Genomic DNA, 21,660 nt, shown 5'->3' with positions numbered 1-21,660 from the left:
TTTTCAGGTATATAGTGTTTTTTCTAACATTGCATTATTCTATAATATGTGCAGATTACACAACACTCAGCATTCAAAATGATTCTTTCAGAGCAGTCTGTGCAGTAATGACCTCTCCTCTAGCAGAGAAAAAGTAAACAGTTCAATTACAGTTGAGATAATAAAAGTCAGATAACAGCCCTCTCCAGGACTAACTTAGTCGGAGAGCTTAATGGCTTGTTTGCATAGAGATAACAACTGGAGTTTCTCAACTCTTCCTGTACTGGAAACAATTAGACTGATGTATCTGATCTTAATGTTTTATTTCTTAGCTGTACTACGCATACAAATCATAATATCATAATTTTTTTTCGCTTCAGTGTCTCTTTAAAATAAAATTGAAGTTTTAGGTTTTTTTTTTTCACAAGTTATTACTGTACATTTATTTTATCTCACTTTATGTATGTCTAATTTGTTAATACAGTTTGTAGAAGACTATGAACCAACCAAAGCAGACAGCTACCGCAAGAAAGTTGTTCTGGATGGAGTGGAGGTTCAAATTGACATCTTGGATACAGCTGGTCAGGAGGATTATGCCGCTATCAGAGACAATTACTTTCGCAGCGGAGAAGGCTTTCTATGTGTTTTCTCTATTACAGAACAGGAATCGTTTGCTGCTACTGCAGATTTCAGGTTTGCAGGTTTTGCATTGCTTTGTCAGTTTAAATAAAGATAAACAGTAATGACACAAATCAACTCTTAGCAGCCAATTGAACAATTGCATCATAGAAATAATTGGTTATGCATTTGACAATGAAATGAGCGAAAGCTTCCTAAAGTGGGAAATAAGGAACACAGAGAATGTAGCGGCTTATACACGTTGATCTCATTATGGCTAAATGTCGCTTTAGCTACACTTTAAATAACAATGTAATACTTATGTATTATCCGGTTTACTGACTTAGACTGCCTGTCGTTTTAAATGATATTTACTCCCGCTACATATCTTTGTTTCACATGCACCGTGTCAGTGTGATGTACCTTTCCTGATTTAGGGGTGTTGAACAGTCCAGCTGCTTGTTTGTGTACATCGCAGTCGCCCCAGCCCTTCACAGCTCTCTCTGCCACTCTGCAAGTACTGGTAGAAAGGGGCAGGTTCATAGTGACAAGCCTGACCGGGACGTGAAATGGTAAATAAGAGCCAGAGAAATTGCTGGCGAAGGGCAACAGCTGCTAATTTTGGGAGCTTTCTCCCTCCTTCAACGCCTGCTAGATGCTGCTCTTTGCACCCAGGTGCAATGGACAACAACCCCTAACTCTGGAATGGTGCATCCCACCGACACGTGACATAGTGTAAATGAAAGCCAAGATTCTTAATTAGTGTGCGATAGGGGAAAGACACTTGGCACTATATTATATTAGCAGGTTATGAGAGGCTAGCTCCAGTGAAACCACTTAGTAAAGACCCAACATGCTCTGACCAATATAGTATAGAAGTTAATCCAAACAAAAGTGAAGACGATGGTAGGCACTGCATGTGTACTTTATTGTATGATGCACATAAACACTGCATACTTGCACACATGAACAAAAGTTCAGGAAAGGAGCAGATTGTGCGTTTCTACATTTTCGGGTACATTTTTGTATGAGATTGCATTTGCGTTTTTCATGTATTTTTGGTGCGTTTGCATTTTTCAATAGTTTCCCCTTTTCAGTGGAGTACAGTGTCATATTTATTTTTATATATATATAAAACAAATATATATATAAACAAAAACGCATGTAAAAACACAGTCCTCTGTATCTTCATTCAATTACATAGGGCCTGATTCACAAAGCGGTGATAACTCAGTTATCACGCCTAAAAGACTTTAGGCATGATAACCTTTGCACCACACTGGTGAAAAGCCAGTTTAGGCGTGATAAGTTTAGGTGTGATAAGTTTAGGCATGCTAAGTTTAGATAAGTGTAGATAGCGTGCAAAGTCCCGCACGCAAACCAGCGCCATTAAACTCTATGCGAAGTGCACCAGACTTTGCTAGCGCAAAACTTTTGATCAGCTGTGCACTGCGGTTGGTGCTTAAACTTATCATGCCTAAACTTATCATGCCTAAACTTATCACACCTAAACTTATCACACCTAAACTTATCATGCCTAAACTGAGTTTAGGCGTGATAAAGGGCTTTTCACCAGGGTGCTAACTGTTAGCACCGCTTTGTGAATCAGGCCCATTATGTGCGTTTTGTAGAAATATGCAGCCCACATTGTAAAACGCAGATATATGCATTTTTTAATGTGGACCATAGACTTTCATTATGACCAAAAACACATGCATTTTCCCAGGGCTGTGGAGTCGAGGAGTCGGAGCAATTTTGGGTACCTGGAGTCGGAGTCTGGAAAAAATGCTCCGACTCCTAATGATTTTAAACTGTAATTAAAATAGAAAATATTATAAAATGTTCTATTTCTCAGATAGCAGTCATCATAAATAATTTACATATACAGTAATAGCTGTGCTTAGTCCACAAAAATGAAATAAACCAATCAAAAAATAGTTACTTGTGCTGCTTCAATAAAGCAGTCCCCGTATTTTTAAAGTCAGATATACATATCTGATTTTGACTGTATATATGATGTGTACACAGGAATCTTTTATATATACTAATAACATCTATGCTGTAAGAATAAAGCCTGATGTGTAGCAGTGTCACTAATAGAGATGGTCAATGAGCTGCAAATAATTCTGCGTTGATGCTGGTTTATGCAAATGTACTCTCTTTGCTCAGGAAATCAAATAATTTGATATGTTAAAATTTGGTTTGGTGACTACAGATTAAAGGGACACTTAAAGAGTAACTGTTAGCCCCCAAATTGAAATTTAAATCTCTATTGCAATGTTTTATTTAGTATTTAAGAGAGCCAAAAAGCCAATGCAGAACTTAAAAATCAATCTAATTTTTTTAGTATGTAACCTTTTCCACCAGCTCCGGACGCAAAGCCGCATATCAGATACTGCTTAGCATGCAGAGCATGCCTATGTCTGGCCGACCCCCCTCTCCCCCCCCAGGACCAGGTGCCAATATATTCTCCCCACCAAACAGCTGACCGCTCTGACACGGAGAGAGAGCGGGAGCACTTCCAGCGCCGCCACCGCAGAGCAGCCGCCGCCGTGCATCTCTCTCACATGTGACTCGGCGGCGGCTGCTCTGCGGTGGCGGCGCTGGAAGTGCTCCCGCTCTCTCTCCGTTTCAGAGCGGTCAGCTGTTTGGTGGGGAGAATATATTGGCACCTGGTCCTGGGGGGGAGAGGGGGGTCGGCCAGACATAGGCATGCTCTGCATGCTAAGCAGTATCTGATATGCGGCTTTGCGTCCGGAGCTGGTGGAAAAGGTTACATAGTAAAAACATTAGATTGATTTTTAAGTTCTGCATTGGCTTTTTGGCTCTCTTAACCTCCTCGGCGTTCTATTGAGATCGCCAGGGAGGCTGCGGGAGGGTTTTTTTTTAATTAAAAAAAAACTATTTCATGCAGCCAACTGAAAGTTGGCTGCATGAAAGCCCACTAGAGGGCGCTCCGGAGGCGTTCTTCCGATCGCCTCCGGCGCCCATAATAAACAAGGAAGGCCGCAATGAGCGGCCTTCCTTGTTTTGCTTAGATCGTCGCCATGGCGACGAGCGGAGTGACGTCATGGACGTCAGCCGACGTCCTGACGTCAGCCGCCTCCGATCCAGCCCTTAGCGCTGGCCGGAACTTTTTGTTCCGGCTGCGCAGGGCTCAGGCGGCTAGGGGGGCCCTCTTTCGCCGCTGCTCGCGGCGAATCGCCGCAGAGCGGCGGCGATCAGGCAGCACACGCGGCTGGCAAAGTGCCGGCTGCGTGTGCTGCACTTTATTTGATAAAAATCGGCCCAGCAGGGCCTGAGCGGCAGCCTCCGGCGGTGATGGACGAGCTGAGCTCGTCCATACCGCTCAGAAGGTTAAATACTAAATAAAACATTGCAATAGAGATTTAAATTTCAATTTGGGGGCTAACAGTTACCCTTTAAGGCTAAAAAAAATGAGTTTTACTACCTGAGACAAATGAAAAGAAAAGTTTTATACATACCTGGGGCTTCCTCCAGCCCACTTCAGGCCAATCAGTCCCTCGCTGTCCTCCTTCACCATCTGGCTCTTCTGCTATGAGTCCTGGTAATTCAGCCAGTGAGCACAGTCTGGCCACGTGCCACTTCCACAGCCAGGAGCGATCTGCACCTGCGCAATAGTGCTGCGCAGGTGTAGTACACTCCCGGCAGAGGAGTGTGTGTATGCACACTACGCCCGACTGGCTCATGTACCTGGACCCATAGCAGAAGATCCAGGTGGCAGAGGAGGACAGCGAGGGACTGTTTAGCCTTAAGGGGGCTGGAGGAAGCCCCAGGTATGTTTAAAACTTTAATTTCATCTGTCTCAGGTTAACTTTAAATTACACAGTAGTGTACTATTCTACATAAGCACTCCCCACAGAGCTGCAGTGAATCCACTGAGAATATTGTGCACATTGAACACAGAGGTGTTGTCTATCACCCATAAACCTGGTTCAGATTGTACATGAACAATGTGTAATAGAGGAAGAATCGCCTCATTCTCCTGCAGAGTACCTGCACATCACTCTTACATGTACCCACAGTTACATTGCCTAGGGCCTGATAGATGTTCCTGACTGTACCTTCTACAAGTACTCTTACCTAGGACTAATTTTAGTCTATGCCTAAAGGGAATACATGTGGCAGTCTACATATCCTTCTCACTTCAGATCGTCTTTTAAAATTCCTAAGCTTTGGCAGTTAAGAGATGAATTTCATGTTATATACTTTCAATCAACAAGATTGTAATATGCAAATTAGAGGAGTCGGAGGAATCCTAAACTGAGGAGTCGGAGTCAGTGGATTTTTGTACCGACTACACAGCCCTGCATTTTCCTCAGCACAATAGATTCTGCCTAGTATGCTCTTAGTCTCAAAGAACTGGCACATACCAGAGCAAGGTGATGCTAGAAGCCTAATAGATGTTTTACGTGAGGCACTTCTTTGGAGGCTGTAACGCTATATATACACCAACCACCCGCTCTAGTATGTGCCAGGTCTTAGATCTTTGTACACAGTGCCAACCAACATCTTATTATTTGGGTTTAATTATTTATCAAAAATGTAGTGAAGGCCATCACTTAAGCTTGTACCTGTGTCAACCCTAGAAGTCCTTTTACATAGTATTCAGAAGCATTCTTCTGTTTCTTGGATTCTGCATTAGAGCAAAAAATGCCGTACGTTCCTCATATCTACTATTGGTTATCATGCATGCATGATGGCCCAAGGCATGTAGATGATTCTCATCACTGACATTTCACAAGTAAGGAATTGGCAGTAGCAATTAGCTATCAGTGTTGTGTTGCAACATTGCCTGACTGTGAGAAATTCCTTAGCTAGCAGTAAAGCAATACCGTTCACTAGACAAGACACAGAACAGTATATCGCGCTTTTTCTCCTGGGGGACTCAATGCTTTTCAGGGCTGCAGCCACTTAGGGTGTGCTCTGCGGGTGACCAGACTCATTAGTAATCTTGGCTAAAGACTCCTTACTGTTTTACGTACTGGCTTGAGCCGGGATTCAAATTCTGGTGAAAGACTCAAATCCTACATCAAAGGTGACAGCCTTATCAGTACATTATCTAGCTGAGACTATAATGTTAGCAGTACTTAAGTAAATTCTTTGTAGTGGTGCCTCATTTGTGATGGAATAATTTGTTTTTGACTACCAAAAGTATTTGGATACCCCTCCTAATCATTGAATTTGAATACGTGTATAAAATCAAGCACCTAGGCATGCAAACATTTGTGAAAGTATGTGCCACTTTCAGGAGCTAAGTCAATTCTAACATGGTTCTGTAATAAGTCCACTGATAAAATATCCTTGCTAGTAAATATTCTAAGGTCAACTGTTAGTATTGTTACAAAGTGAAAGCAACGGGAACAACGTATCCTGTCTATTAAATGGTAAGTCACACAAAATTACAGAACTTGGTCAGCACATACTAAGGCACACATTGCACAGAACAACTTTCACCATCTTTCTACAGCAACACACCTCCAAACTTTGTATGGCCTTCACATTCGCTTAAGTACAGCATAGAAAGCTTTGTGGAATGGGTTTCAATGGCCAAGCAGCTTCATCCAAGCCTGCATCCCTAAGTACAATAACATTTTTTTGGCTGGAACAATGTAATGCATGCCATCACTCTCTGGAGTGACGAATCATGCTTCTCTGTTTGGCAATCTGATTTATAAGTCTGGGTTTTGGTGTATGCCAGGAGAATGGTACTTTCCTGATGGCATTGTGCCAAGTGTAAAGTGTAGTGAAGGGAAGATTATGGTGTGGGGTTGTTTTTCAGGGGTTGGTCTTGGCCCCTTCGTTCCAGTGGAATGAGCTCTGGATGGAATGAGCTTTGGTGTAATCTTCAAGTCATAAAACAGATTTTCAGTTTGGGCTCTAATGAGTCAATTCACAAAACTAAATGACTTATTTTTCTTCTAATTAATAAAAATACTATTTCAGCACATTTACAAGCAAAATAATCACTCAAAGTAAGTTGTTCCTGATTAACTTCATTTCAATATTACTTTGCTTACCCTAATTATATTGTTTTGTTGCTAATTGGGAGTTTAAAAATAACTTGGATAAGGTGAAAACAGATTAAAACAGGTGAAAACGTTTTGTGAATCATACCCTAAGTCCTGGAAAGACAGTCATAATTATCTCCTTCCACTACTGAGTATTCAGTTTTGCTGTGTAATTTGGGTCATTGTCATGTTGGATTCACAAAAGACAAACAGAGGAATAGTGGGAATTTGAGAGGCAGCAGGGTGAGCCATTATTCAACTCGCCCTGCATTCAACTCAAGGGCGGCACACTAATACGTGCGCCTTCCGGAGACCAGATGATCTGATCTTCCCATACTGACAGGAACAAATTTGAAAAGGTCAGGGCAGTGGGGGTTCCCATAGCTGTCCCGGAGACCTGCCTAAACCATTCCCCTTTAAACAGGTATTGTGTTCAAGGATAAACCTTAAGCACTCACTATGCATTATGTAATCGACATACTCATCAGATTTACCAAATTAATTTCTTGAGTCTGTGGTGTATTGTGTCCAGCCCTTTTCTGTGGGAGATCCTACTGTACATACTTCCACATCAATAGTGGCCAGGTAGAGACCACTCCGCCACTAAAAAGGAATGCAAGACACTGAGGACATTTATGGTGTCCTGGAGTTAGGACCTGACTGATCTAAGACAGGGTCTGAGTCGATTATCCATACACTTTGACAAAGGTTTCAGTAAGTGAACCCACCCTGGAGACAATTGGTCTCCTGTGTGGGTTCATGACTGCCTTGTGTACTTTAAGTAAATAATACCAGACTGGAAATTTTGGATTTTCCATCAAAACGCCTTCCCCCAATTTTTTCCTTAAAAACCCCATCTCCACATCCCTTCATAGGAGAGTCTGTAATTTAGATTTATCCTTTTCAATGGGGTTCCCTTTTAACTTCATATGTTGTAAGATCATTTAGCTGTTTGTTGGTTTCTGCCACGTACATTTTTAAAAGGCGTTTAATCCAATTACACCCGTTGTCTGGGGGTTTGCAAACAAGGTCAGTCTGTGATTTAAGCTAAAAGTAAAGCCTTTTTTTCTTGTTCGGGAACATTGGGCTGATCGATGGGATAAAGACTCGATTTGACACCACTTAAATCTGTTTCTGGAAAATATTCAGAGGACTCACGGGTGACCCGAGGGGAGGGGGGCATATGAAACTATAGCCTGCACATTCCCCCTCCTCCCCCCACAGACTCCCCATTTTCCCTGAGTAAGGCCCTCAGGATAGCCAGCGCCTCTTCATCCCATGGATTCTGACCCTGATCTGGCTAAAAACCCAGCATACCAATACCATGTTTATTAGCTTCAACAATCTATGGGCATTTATTTTACGTATAGCTTCCAACAGATCGGCTTCAAAAGAGCAAATATTGAATTTTCCAGCCAAACAAAAATCTAAACCCTTAGATAGTACTGATAAAACAGTCCTGTGATAACACCACCTTAGACAAATTCATGACTAATCAATACCATCACAGTCTGGACCTAATCTGCTTTCATAGTTACATAGTTATTCGGGTTGAAAAAAGACAAACATCCATCAAATTCAACCAGAAAAAAAAAGTACAACACCAGCCTGCTCCCTCACATATTCCTGTACATCCAGAGGAAGGCGAAAAACCCTTACAAGGCATGGTCCAATTAGCCCCAAAAGGGAAAAAAATTCCTTCCCGACTCCAGATGGCAATCAGATAAACTCCATGGATTAATACCGCTGGGCATTACCTAGTAATTATAGCCATGGATGTCTTTAATCTCAAGGAAAGCATCTAAGCCTCATTTAAAGAGGAACTCCAGTGAAAATAATGTAATAAAAAAGTGCTTCATTTTTACAATAATTTTGTATAAATTATTTACTGTATATTCCGACGTATAAGACGACAGAGAGTATAAGACGACCCCCCCCCCCCCAACTTTTTCAGTTAAAATATAGAGTTTGGGATATACTCTCCGTTAGGGTTGCAACGGTATGAAATTCCACGGTATGATAACTGTAAAAAAAAATACCACGGTATGACGGTATTATGGTATACGGTATTATACAATTATTTGGACCCGGGACACCCCCCCCCCCCCTTACATTAAATAATGTGCCCGTTTCCCACTCCCTCTGGAACTGTAAAATGGCTCACCCTGTTACTGCAAAAGTCCTGGTGGCGTAAGACATAGGTGTAGCCAGTGGTAGGTGGCCATAGCATAGGTAGCCAGGAATAAGTGTAGCCAGTAGTAGGTGGCCATAGTAAAGGTAGCCAGGGATAGGGTGTAGGCAGTAGTAGGTGGCCGTAGCATAGGTAGCCAGGAATAAGTGTAGCTAGTAGTAGGTGCTGGCAGCATATGTAGCCAGGGATAGGGTGTAGGCAGTAGTAGGTGGCTGTAGCATAGGTAGCCAGGGATAGGTGTAGGCAGGATAGGTGGCGGTAGCATAGGTAGCCAGGGATAGGTGTAGCCAGTAGTAGGTGGCCGCAGCATAGGTAGCCAGAGATAGGGTGTAGGCAGTAGTAGGTGGCCGTAGCATAGGTAGCCAGGAATAAGTGTAGCTAGTAGTAGGTGGCCGCAGCATAGGTAGCCAGGGATAGGGTGTAGGCAGTAGTAGGTGGCCGTAGCATAGGTAGCCAGGGATAGTTTGTAGCCAGTAGTAGGTGGCCCCAGCATAGGTAGCCAGGGATAGGTGTAGCCAGTAGTAGGTGGCCGTAGCATAGGTAGCCAGGGATAGGTGTAGCCAGTAGTAGGTGGCCCCAGCATAGGTAGCCAGGGATAGGTGTAGCTAGTAGTAGGTGGCCGCAGCATAGGTAGCTAGGGATAGGGTGTAGGCAGTAGTAGGTGGCCGTAGCATAGGTAGCCAGGGATAGGGTGTAGGCAGTAGTAGGTGGCAGTAGCATAGGTAGCCAGGTATAGTGTGTAGGCAGTAGTAGGAGGCCGTAGCATAGGTAGCCAGGGATAGGGTGTAGGCAGTAGTAGGTGGCCGTAGCATAGGTAGCCAGGGATAGTGTGTAGGCAGTAGTAGGAGGCCGTAGCATAGGTAGCCAGGAATACGTGTAGCTGGTAGTAGGTGGCCGCAGCATAGGTAGCCAGGGACAGGGTGTAGGCAGTAGTAGGTGGCCGTAGCATAGGTAGCCAGGGATAGGTGTAGGCAGTCATAGGTGGCCGTAGCATAGGTAGCCAGGGATAGGTGTAGGCAGTCATAGGTGGCACAAGTGGAAAGAAAGAGTGCCGGCGATGTAATGCTGCCTAAAATGTGCCCAGCTTACCAGTCCTGTTTGTAGAGCTTGGACCGGGCATTGAGTGGCAGCAGGATAACGAAAAATGGCAGAGGGATATCAGAGAACATTCAGCGCTTCACCGCGCAATATTGAAGAGGCAGATTTCAAAGGCTGTCTCTTGATTGGCCGTGATGGGCGGGACAAGAGCCCCGTTACTGAGCCAATCACTGCTCTCGCTCTTCTGCTGCGTGTGCGCTCCAGCCGATGGGGAAGCAGTCTCCGCGTTCCAGGTGCGTCATCATAGGACGCGCATCCCACCCGGCATCTGCGCAGTGCATCAGCAAGCCTCCCGCAACCAGGAAATAGCTTCGGGAGCTTGCTTTTCATGGAGGTAGACAGGGAAATGTGAACAGCGGCAGTGGCGGCGATGCAGAAGTAGAGATGATGCGGAAGCGGCGGAAGGCAGCAGGAAAAACTGGTATTTTGTAAATGTGCATGGTATGATTATATCGCGGCAACCCTACTCTCCGTACAAGACTACCCCTCTTCCAACGCACACAAACACAAAAAAAACTATCATATACTGGTGCTATGTATGAACAGATACTGGTGCTGTACTGTATGTGGTATCCAGTTTATAACAGTATATAGGTGATTCACTGGTTGGATTGGTCAACTTTCCCTCTCCCTAAGCGGATTGGCCAGCTCTCCTTGTCTACCTGTTTATCAGAGCGGTATGGAAGAATAAATTGCGTTGTGCCCATTAAAACACGCCTGTTTCACCCTTCTGGCCCACCCTTGTATCCTATTTACTTCCTTCTCTGCCTCTCAGATCTCACACATGCACCTGTCAGTAGCAGGATAGGGCGTATCACCCGGACTCAATGACACCCGGCGTATAAGACGACCCCTGACTTTTCAGATGATTTTCAAGGGTTAAAAAGTAGTCTTATACGCCAGAATATACTGTAGTCAGTGTTTGCCCATTGTAAAATATTTTAAATCCCTGATTTATATTCTGACATTTATCACATGGTGACATTTTTACTGCTGGCAAGTGATGTAGCTGCTGCTTGCTGTTTTGGCAGTTGGAAACAGCTGTAAACAGCTATTTCCCACAATGCAACAGGGTTCACAGACATGAAACTGCCAAGAGTGCGTACTCGGAATTTCTTTGTGGGAGGGGTTTCACCACACTATCAGCCATACAGCGCCCCCTGATGGTCTGAAAAGGAATAGATTTCTCATGTAAAAGGGGGTATCAGCTACTGATTGGGATAAAGTTCAATTCTTGGTTGGAGTTTCTCTTTAAATGCAGATATAGAATTTGCCATAACTACTTCCTGTAGCAATGCATTCCACATCTTAATCACTCTTACTGTAAAGAAGCCTTTCCTAAATAAATGGCTAAAATGTTTTTCCTCCATGCGCAGATCATGTCCTCTAGTCCTTTGTGAAAGCCTAGGGAAAAAAAGCTCATCTGCCAAGCGTTTATATTGCCCTCTGATGTATATATACATGTTAATTAGATCCCCTCTAAGGTGTCTTTTCTCTAGACTAAATAAACCCAGTTTATCTAACCTTTCTTGGTAAGTGAGACCTTCCATCTCTCGTATCAATTTTGTTGCTCGTCTCTGCACCTGCTCTAAAACTGCAATATCTTTCTTGCAATGTGGCACCCAGAACTGAAGTCCATATTCCAGATGTGGCCTTACTAGAGAGTCAAACAGTGGCCATATTATGCTAGCATCTCGAGTTTTTATTTCCTTTTTAATGCATTCCAAAATTGTATTAGCCTTAGCTGCAGCGGCTTGGCATTGAATACGATTATTTAACTTGTTGTCGAGGAGTACTCTCCTTCTCCAAGTTTGATGTCCCCATCTGTATCTTGTTTATGTTGTATGGTTCATCTGCCATTTATGTGCCCATATAGCCATCCTATCCAGATCCTGTTGCAATATGCCACTATCTTCCTGAGAGTTGATGATTCTGCACAATTTTGTATCATCTGCAAAAATAGCAACATTGCTTTCTACTGCATCTACTAGATCATTAATAAATACATTGAAGATCACTGGACCCAGTACTGACCCCTGTGGGACCCCACTGCTAACAGTGACCCATTTTGAATATGATCCATTGACCACAACTCTTTGTTTTCTGCCCATTAGCAAGTTCCCTATGTATGTACACAGATTGTTCCCCAGTCCTTGCATCCTCAACTTTTTTCTGAAGGTCTACTTTCTGGGTATAGTTGGGATCTACTCTCTGGGCCAAGCTGGGTGGTACTATCTCGCCCTCTCTTTTTCTTTTTTTTTGCTGGAGGGATTGGTGTTATGCTAGGTACGCACCATGAGATTTTTTGGCAGATTTTCTGTCAGATCGATTAATTCCAACATGTCCTATATAATTTCCTAATAATTTCTGAGTGTTTTCCATTCTCTTCTATTGGAAATCGATCAGAAAACGAAAATTATTTGGAAATCAAATCTGCCAGAAAATCTCATAGTGTATACCTAGCAGTACCACTAGGCCCTCCAGTGGCCTTTCCTTTGTCTGATCATTATCTGACTCAGTAGTCGACCCCCATATTTCTTCTTCGGATTTTTGGGTTGTGGCTTTCGCCAACATTGTCATGTTGGACGATGAATTTTCTTTACATTGATAACTTTCTGGCAGAGGGCATCAGGTTTTCCTCAATTTGATGTTTTTTGCCCCATCTATTTCCCCTTCTATCCTGACGAGTACCCCAATCTCAGCTGCAGAAAAATACACCCACAACAGGATGTTCCAAGCTTTGTTGTTCTTTGAATGGTGAGTTGTACTGACTTTCCACATATGTAGCTTTTCCTAGGCCATTGATTTTTTTTTTCTAGAAGCCTTCTCATATAAGCCACAGTTGTGATGCACTTGTGATATTGTAGTCGCATACATCCCATGATGACTGTTTGCCATAAATACTTGTAACTGCTTCAGAGTTGCCATAGGCCTTTTGATAGCCTCTATGACCAGTTTCCTTCTCGCTTTTTCATGCAGTTTGGCAGGATGGTCTGATCTGAGATGGGTCTTAGTAGCACTGAAGCTTTTTCAAGTATTAATTTTAGACATTACTGTGCTTCTCTGGATTGATAAAGCCTTTTATTTTTTCCATCCAACCTTCTGCCTGCCCACATAATTGTTCCTGAAGTCTTTTGACAGTGGCTTCCCATCCGTAGTTGATTTGCTTTTAGCTGCACAACCAAACATTTATTGGAATGCTTCAGTTATACCATTTCTTATGCTGACTCAATCAAAATGATTCTAGTTAATCACAGGCGAAAGCCAATTTTATTGTCGGAAATTGAACTGTGTTCACAAGTCAAGCCCAACAGCATTGTTTACACTACCTTGATCCAGCACCCTGGACCTGTTCAGCAGTTAGTACCCCTTTGTGGGGCAGTAAGCAAGTAGAATTATGAAGATTTTGAGCCTAAACATTATTCATTTAACTGTACCCTGACACTTCAATAGCAATTACAAGCTCCTAGAAAATCACTTGTACAGATTCCTAATCCTCCTCTTACATAGGTAATATGTTTGGTTGAAGAAGGATATCTGTCTATCAAGTTCAACCAGAAAATATGGTACAACACTAGCCTGCACTCTTATGTATCCAACTTGATGCAGAGGAAGGTGAAAAACCCTTAAAAAGGCTTGGACCAATTAGCCCTAAAAGATAAAAAAAATTCCTTCGCAACCCCAGATGGCAATCAGATAAAATCCCTGGATCAACATTGCATGGAACTGCCTAGTAATTATAGCCATGGATGTCGATCAATGCAAGGAAAGCATCCAAGCCCCTTTAAAAATAGATATAAAATTTGCCATAAATACTTCCTTTGGTAAGTTATTTCACATTTTAACCACTCTTACTGTAAAGAACTCAGTTTTAAAGAGAATCTGTATTGTTAAAATCGCACAAAAGTAAACATACCAGTGCGTTAGGGCAGTGATCCCCAACCCTGTCCTCAAGGCCCACCAACAGTACATGTTTTGCAGGAAACCATAAACATCCACAGGTGAGGTAGTTAGTGTCTCAGCAGAGCTGGTTAACTACCTCTGTGGATTTCCACAAAACATGCACTGTTGGTGGGCCTTGAGGACAGGGTTGGGGATCACTGCGTTAGGGGACATCTTCTATTCCCCTCTGTCACAATTTCGCCGCTCCCCGCCACATTAAAAGTATGGCCACCAAAACAGGAAGTAGGTTGATGTACAGTATGTTCACACATAAAAAAATACATCCATATACATGCAGGCTGTATACAGCCTTCCTTTTGAATCTCAAGAGATCATTTGTGTGTTTACCTTCTGTCCCCCTGCAGCTCTCATCCACTGAATAGTGACAGGCTGTTTCTTCCTGCAGAGTGCAGACAGCTCTGCCCGTGTCTATAATTCCTCAGTATGTGTTAGTCAGCTCCTTTCACAGCCTAACAGACTATTTTTATCCAGCTCTCTTCTCTCACTGATATCAGAGAGCAGAGACGCTGCTGGCTTATGTAAATAACACACACGGGAGTGTGCATAGAGGGGCCTGGAGAGGGGCAGGCATAACCGATCAGCACTGAAGAGTTGGCAGCCTTCCAGACACATGGTGACAAGTCCGACAGGGGAAAGATAAGCTGATTCATTACAGAGACGGTGATAGTAGAAAGTGCTGCAGTAAGGCAGAGCACATTAGAATAGGTTTAGGAACTTGTAGGATGGTAGAAAAAAGGTTGACATTTTTGTTACAGAGTCTCTTTAAATAGATCACACAAAAAAACAATTTTCCTCCATATGCAGATCATGTCTCCTAGTCCTTTGCACAAGCCTGGGGATAAAAAGCTCATCTGCCAAGCTTTTATATTGTCCTTTGATGTATTTATACATGTTAATTAGATCTCTGCTCCAGAATAAATATGCCCAGTTTTCCTGGTAAGGACCTGCTTCAATACTTCAATGTTTCTCCTGTAATGTGGTGCTCAGAACTGTATTACATATTCCAGATGAAGCCTTACAAGAAAGTGAAACAGAGGCAGTTAATGCTAGCATACTGAGTTTTTATTTCCCTTTTAATGCATCCTCAAAATTATATTTGCTTTAGTTGCAGCTACTTGGCATTGAATATGATTATTCAAATTGCCAACCAGTACTCCTAAGTCCCTTTCCACGTTTGATGGCCCCATCTGTATTCTGTTTATTTTGTATGGTGTTAGACCATTGGTCCAACTAAGTTGATAACTTTGTTTTCCTATATTGAATTTCATCTGTTATTCACTTGCCCATATAGCCACCCTACCGGATTTTGTGGAAGTGAAATTTTCCGATCGGAAGTTTCCATTTCTGATCGGATTCCGGCGGAAATACTGCATTACCTCAACGCAGTAGTTTCAGACCAATCACAGAACTCTGAAGCATTGGACTAATGGGCCAGTCAGAAAATGCAAAAAGTAAAAAAAAAGGCTCCTCGCAACTCAGAAATCAATTGGAAATCCACAGAATCGTTAATTGGCATTGGCGGGAATTGGATTTTCTGCGGAATCTGAAATCTGCATTTCTGACCATATCCATCATTTCTCTTCAAATACAAAACTTTTTGTCATCTACAAAAATAGCAACACTACTTTCTACTTCATCTGTTAGGTCATTATAAAGTAAATTGAAGAGCACTGAACCCAGTATTAACCCTTGTGGAACCCCACCGCAGACAGTCACCCCTTTTGAATATGATCGATTGACCACAATTTGTTTTCTGTCCATTAGCTAGTTCCTTATCCATGCACCCAGATAAGGATTAGGTTTACTTTAGAACTTTTAAAAATAAAGCTTGGCTTGCAGATACCTTAAAATATGTTTTATTTTCCAAAGGCACCGCTATTTTATCCCCACTGCACCACACAGAGAGTCTACTACTAGGAGTTGATGCTCCTTCCTGCAGCAACTGCCTGTTGAATGCACCACTGCATGATCACTAGACGCTATTGATAGCTGCTAGCAAGAAGTTTTGAATCAGGATGATATCATGTACACCCTATTGATAGCTGCTAGATGGTGTTTAGATGGTTCCTGTCAGTCTGTGTCTCTACTGGCCATCCTGTGACAACAAAATGTGTAAACTAAGAGGATTTAGTTACTGTTGTCATACCAAAAACATTTTGTCCTGCATTTTCTGCAGTAAAATATAAACAATGTAAAACTAGTAGAGATCATCGGTGAGATGCTAATTAGACAACTTATGCAAATGTTAATATAGTTTGTATGAACATTGTAATTGGACCAGATGTAACTGGTCCAACTTCAGCCTGCATATAAATTGCAACAAAATTTGTATCAAGCAAGAGCAATATGGAATACATTGATTATCTCTACAATTCAAGCCAGAAAAACATAAGAATTAGATTTTGGGTTGACCCCAGGGGGCCAGAAAGATATAGCTGTCTCTTATTGTTCTGGATTAGTTCTGCACATTTGCAAATTCACATTAATGTTAACCCAAGGTGGGCATGATATGGAGGCTGCCATATTTATTTCCTTTTAAATAATACCAGTTGCCTGGCAGCCCTGCTGATCTGTTTGACTGCAGTAGTGTCTGAATTACACTAGAAACAAGCATGCAGCTACTCTTGTTAATTCTGACAATATTGTCACAAACGCCTGATCTGCTACTTGCTTGTCAGGGTCTATGGCTGAAAGTATTTGAGGCAGAAGATCAGCAGGACAACCAGGCAACTGGGCAGCACGGTGGCGTAGTGGTTAGCTCTCTCGCCTTGCAGCGCTGGGTCCCTGGTTCGAATCCCAGCCAGGGCACTATCTGCAAAGAGTTTGTATGTTCTCCCCGTGTCTGCGTGGGTTTCCTCCGGGCACTCCGGTTTCCTCCCACATTCCAAAAACATACAGATAAGTTAATTGGCTCCCCCTAAAATTGGCCCTAGACTACAGTACTTACACTACATAATATAGACATATGACAATGGTAGGGATTAGATTGTGAGCTCCTTTGAGGGACAGTTAGTGACAAGATATATATATATATACACTGTACAGCGCTGCGTAATATGTCGGCGCTATATAAATACTAAATAATAATAAAGGGAAATAAATATGGCAGCCTCCATATCATTCTCACCTCAAGTTCACTTTAAGCCACTGTGGCGAGACAAGCCTCCTGGTCCAACCATGGTTCCCACTCTAGTGCCCTACAAGTAGTATGTGCATCGCAGTGCACACATACCAGATACTCATATGGAGGTTGCCTACAACTACACATAGGTACACTGGAAACTAGCGCTGCATGAGCCTGTTACTGAATCCAAACAGAAAAATGCAAACATTTTGATTTTCTGGACATGCCTTATTGAAGCACTCTGATTCTCTGGACACGCCTTATTGAAGCACTCTGATTCTCTGGACATGCCTTATTGAAGCACTCTGATTCTCTGGACATGCCTTATTGAAGCACTCTGATTCTCTGGACACGCCTTATTGAAGCACTCTGATTCTCTGGACATTCCTTATTGAAGCACTCTGATTCTCTGGACATGCCTTATTGAAGCACTCTGATTCTCTGGACATGCCTTATTGAAGCACTCTGATTCTCTGGACATGCCTAAGGCTAGGTCCACATTAGACACAGTTGCAGGACGGACACTGCAGTCCGGATCAGGGGAAGATTAGGGGAAGTACCTCCGTACTGAAAACTGATGAAGGTGCATCAGTTTTGCATCAGTTTCCGTTCAGTTTTTCCCTGACAGAAAACGTCTCTATCATTAGGAAGGAGTGGGAGGATTTTTTTGGGCCAATCATAAAGCTCAGGCTATCCATTTTCACATCAGTTTTTTTGCCTGTGGAGCTGGAGTTGCGTTTTCTCATTGCTTTTTTTACTACCCCTGCGTGTATCCGTGGTCCTGATCCGTTGCGTGAAAATGCAGCAGGTCCGGACCTTCCGTTCAGGCTTTGAAAACGGGTCCCCGCAAACGCAGATGGATCCGTTTTTTACTTGGGTGAGGCTGGCTGCTATTTTAAACATTAGTATCCGGGACTCCGTTTTTCATCAGGTTTGAAAAACGCAGCCACGGATACGTTTCCGGACCTAGTGTGGACCAGCTCTTATTGAAGCACTCTGATTCTCTGGACATGCCTTATTGACGCACTCTGATTCTCTGGACATGCCTTATTAAACACTCTGATTTTCTCAACATGCAGGCTAATGTAGTGCTGGCTTCCAATGTTCCTATTTTGCAGCCCCCATGTGATTATGGACTAGAGTTGAACCAGGAGACTTGTCGCACCACCTGTGGCATAACTTGTTTTTACAAATGTACAGAACTAATCCAGGACACTGATTACAATTAGACAGAGATCTTTTTTTGCAGACAAGCTAGGATAATCCAAAAATTGTATCCTTGTGTTTTCTGGCCTTTTTTTTTAATTGTTTATTTAAGGCGTCCTCAGTATAGCTGAAAGGGCATGTCCGAAGAATCACAGTGTGTGTGTTTTTCAATGCTTACAGGTGAGCAAAGATACAACCAGTTCTTTATTTAACTGTACTTGAATGGGTACAACAGATCTTTTGTTGTATTTTGCCTGGATTTCCTCCATGTGCATCGATTTCTTCCTGCTTCACTCAGAACAGTGTGTGAACATGAAGCAGAGCTTCTCCTCCAACTGCTACTTTCAAGGTTCACTCAACCTTGTTAACCAGTGCTTTAGTACCCTTTACCTAAAAACATTTATTCATGTGCAGGCTCATCTTTCACTCAAATGGACCAATTTAAAAAGATGGCAATCAACTGATTGTCCGAAAAGTATAAACATTTTTAGAGAAATAATTCCGTGTTAAAGTTTAGCTTAAATAATTATTATTGTATAAGGGATCGCAACTTGTCACAGATTGTCACCTCTCTCTCTTTGATTGCCAAGTTCTTAAAGGAGTGATCAGTTGAATGTCACTTTACAGATCACCAAAAATGTTCTCCTATTTGCAGGTGTAGAATACCACCAGTTTATGTAAAATAGTAGTGCTTGTTTTGAAAAACTCTGTTCAACAGTTTTTCTTGGGTTGCCAGTGGAGTTCCATTGGTGACTGGTGCTTTCTGCTGGGACCTCTGCAGTAAAATGTGGCCTAGTTATGGCTGTTAAATGAGGCAATCCATGCCGACAGTCCCTCTGTGAAGCTATCTTTCTCAACTCTGCTGCATCTCGTAATGTGATCACAATTTTAACATAGATTTTTAGCTTCAGAAGCTCTATTTCAAACAAATAGGGTAACTTTTGAACATTCTATTTACTAAGTTATTAGATGGTTCGATCCATTAGTGGGAATGGGTTTTACATTAGTAACAAAACTGTCCCATTTTCTCTATATAACCAAATTAACATCTAAAAGTAAAGTGAATATGTTATTACAGTTTATATCTTTTTTTCCTAGGTGCTAATGCATATTCAGTTTTAGTATTTGGACTTATACATTATATATTAGGTTAACACTGTGTAAAGTTGTTTATGTAAATAACTGCTGCTCTAGAAAATGTCATTGTGGAATCTGATCAAATGCTTGCAGTAATACAAAAAAAAAACTTTTTGTATTGCTGTAGTATTATGACATCTAGTGGTAAAGATGTGTTATTTCCAAAGCAAGAATTGATATGAATTCTTCTTTGTACTCTATCAGTGTAGTGTGATCTGCCGGTACTCCATAAATGCCGGAATTAAATTAGGACAATGTTTGCTTTTTAGTCATGTCAAAATAAATTGAAACTCTTTAATACTTATGTATTTTCTAAAATGTTTTTCCCTGTACAGGGAGCAGATATTACGAGTAAAAGAAGATGAGAATGTTCCATTCCTTCTGGTTGGTAATAAGTCAGATCTAGAAGATAAAAGACAGGTCTCTGTGGAAGAGGCGAAGAGCAGAGCTGATCAGTGGAATGTCAATTATGTAGAAACTTCAGCTAAGACACGAGCCAACGTTGATAAGGTTAAAAAAAAAAGTCTAAATATGTATATGTCCTTTTCTTTAAAACAATATATGACTGGTTTATCAGTACAGACCTCCTCTTTATGATATCAGAATAGAATATGCATCCTTTCCAAGAATAGCTGTAATTACATTGTCACTACTCCTTATGTACTGTAACTTATTCTGCTCACACCAAGTATAATTAATATTCAGGCAAATTAGGGCATAGGTCACCATAATGGGCCTATAGCCTAATCTATCAAGCAAGGATTTTGACCATAGTGTTGCTACATGTGTAAGGGTTTAATTATAAAGATGTGATAACAGTTTGTTTTCCCCACTTTTCAAAATGTGATCACCAATTTTATAATGCAAAATTTATAAAAGGATGACAAGGATTTATTGCATGGAGTTACTACTGTAATTACTTTAAAGTGGAGATCTGTAGCTCCATTCACTTGAATAGAGTAACAGACCAGCAGAAAATATAGGGGTTTGTGACATTTTGTGCTTCATTGTGGCCATATACCACAACAGACTCTAGCCCAGCCTTTCTCAACCTTTCTACCCTGGAGGAACCCTGCAAATAACTGGGATATCAGGGAACCCCTGCAAACAATTTTTTGATCTCAAGGAACCCCTGCATTTATTTTGGAGGAGGCATGGTTTTTAAAAGTATGTGTGGCTGTTTATTTCACTACCCCTATTACACTACCACTCATTATACTGTCTCCTGATCCCCCAATTTAGTGCTTCTTGTTGAAGTATCACCTATCATAATGTGCTCTATTATACTACCCCACGATGGGGGAAAATGCCGAGGAACCCTGGGGTTCCAGGGAACCCTGGTTGAGAAAGCCTGCTCTAGCCTGAGAAAATAGATATGTTTTTGAGCAGTGCATCATTTATTTGGGGAAACAAGCTTATACATTTACCACGTTACTTAAAGGAATCGTCAGGCAAAAAAAAAACTTACCTGGGGCTTCTACCAGCCCCATGCAGCCAATCTGTGCCCTCGTAGGCATTCACTGCTGCTCCGGGTACCCCGGCGCCAGCTAGTTCAACTTTCCCCGACCTCGGGGTCGGCGGGCCGCCACATGTACATTTGCACGCATTCCTGCTGGTGCATGAACATTTACACATACATTTTTACGCGTTAGTGTTGCAACGCGTAAAAATGTATGCGTTGCTCCACTAACGCATGGTGCAACAGAAGAAAAGACATTTATAGATACACTAAATGTGACGTTATTAAAGTCCCTTTTGAATTTGGCATGCTTCATTTAAACCCCAATAAAATAACATTTTGGCTTACTAATGATATTTGTGTGTGTAAAACTAGGGATGGTCAATGAGTTGCTAATAATGCAAAGTTGATGCAAACTTTATGGGTTATTTTATGCAGCTTGAAAATGGACAAATCGTATTCTGTAGTAGCTTTATAAACTTTGTGTCAACTCAGAATTATTTGCATCTCTTTGACCATCATATATAAAACACATAAGGCTTGTCTTCACACGCCATGTGTGTTTCATCAGAGTTTTTCTTTGATTACCCGGCAGGTTGGTTTTGCAGTGTGCCATTTTCCTATAATGATGTGACATACTGCTTCGCGGAGTTGAACCAGCAGCCTGTGTTCTATCCAAATTCCACCCCCTATGCCGGAGGTTCTCAAACTGGCAAACTGGGTACCTCAGCACCCTGATGCATCACGAACACTTCCCAGGGGTGCCACAGCTGCCTTCCCAGTCACATATCCTGATTACATCTAGATGCAGGGCTGGCTGTGCCTGTATTCAGTGTGTGAGCAAATCCCTGCC

The 21,660-nt window shown here is 42.1% G+C and overlaps 1 protein-coding gene and 1 long non-coding RNA gene across 4 annotated transcripts in view; one reads left to right on the top strand and one right to left on the bottom strand.

Moving 5' to 3' along the window:
- The window catches only part of LOC137518482 (uncharacterized), a 52,043-nt gene that overhangs the window by 9,569 nt on the left and 20,814 nt on the right, over positions 1 to 21,660 (bottom strand). Inside the window, exon 4 of one of the 3 annotated variants that reach the window (XR_011020833.1) lies at positions 19,689 to 19,772. The exons of the other annotated variants lie outside the window; for them this stretch is intronic. This is a non-coding gene — a long non-coding RNA (uncharacterized lncRNA). Of the gene's footprint in view, positions 1 to 19,688; positions 19,773 to 21,660 lie in introns of those variants that run through there. 3 annotated transcript variants of the gene reach the window in all.
- RALA (RAS like proto-oncogene A) overlaps positions 1 to 21,660 on the top strand; it is a 102,364-nt gene that overhangs the window by 74,295 nt on the left and 6,409 nt on the right. The window contains exons 3-4 of the mRNA XM_068236386.1: positions 464 to 672; positions 19,684 to 19,858. Of these exons, the coding sequence (XP_068092487.1) occupies positions 464 to 672; positions 19,684 to 19,858 (384 nt within the window). The remainder of the gene's footprint in view (positions 1 to 463; positions 673 to 19,683; positions 19,859 to 21,660) is intronic.

Source organism: Hyperolius riggenbachi, chromosome 5, assembly GCF_040937935.1.
Source record: "Hyperolius riggenbachi isolate aHypRig1 chromosome 5, aHypRig1.pri, whole genome shotgun sequence".
NCBI classification, from domain to species: Eukaryota; Metazoa; Chordata; class Amphibia; order Anura; family Hyperoliidae; genus Hyperolius; species Hyperolius riggenbachi.
This window is presented reverse-complemented; position numbering and strand designations above follow the sequence as displayed.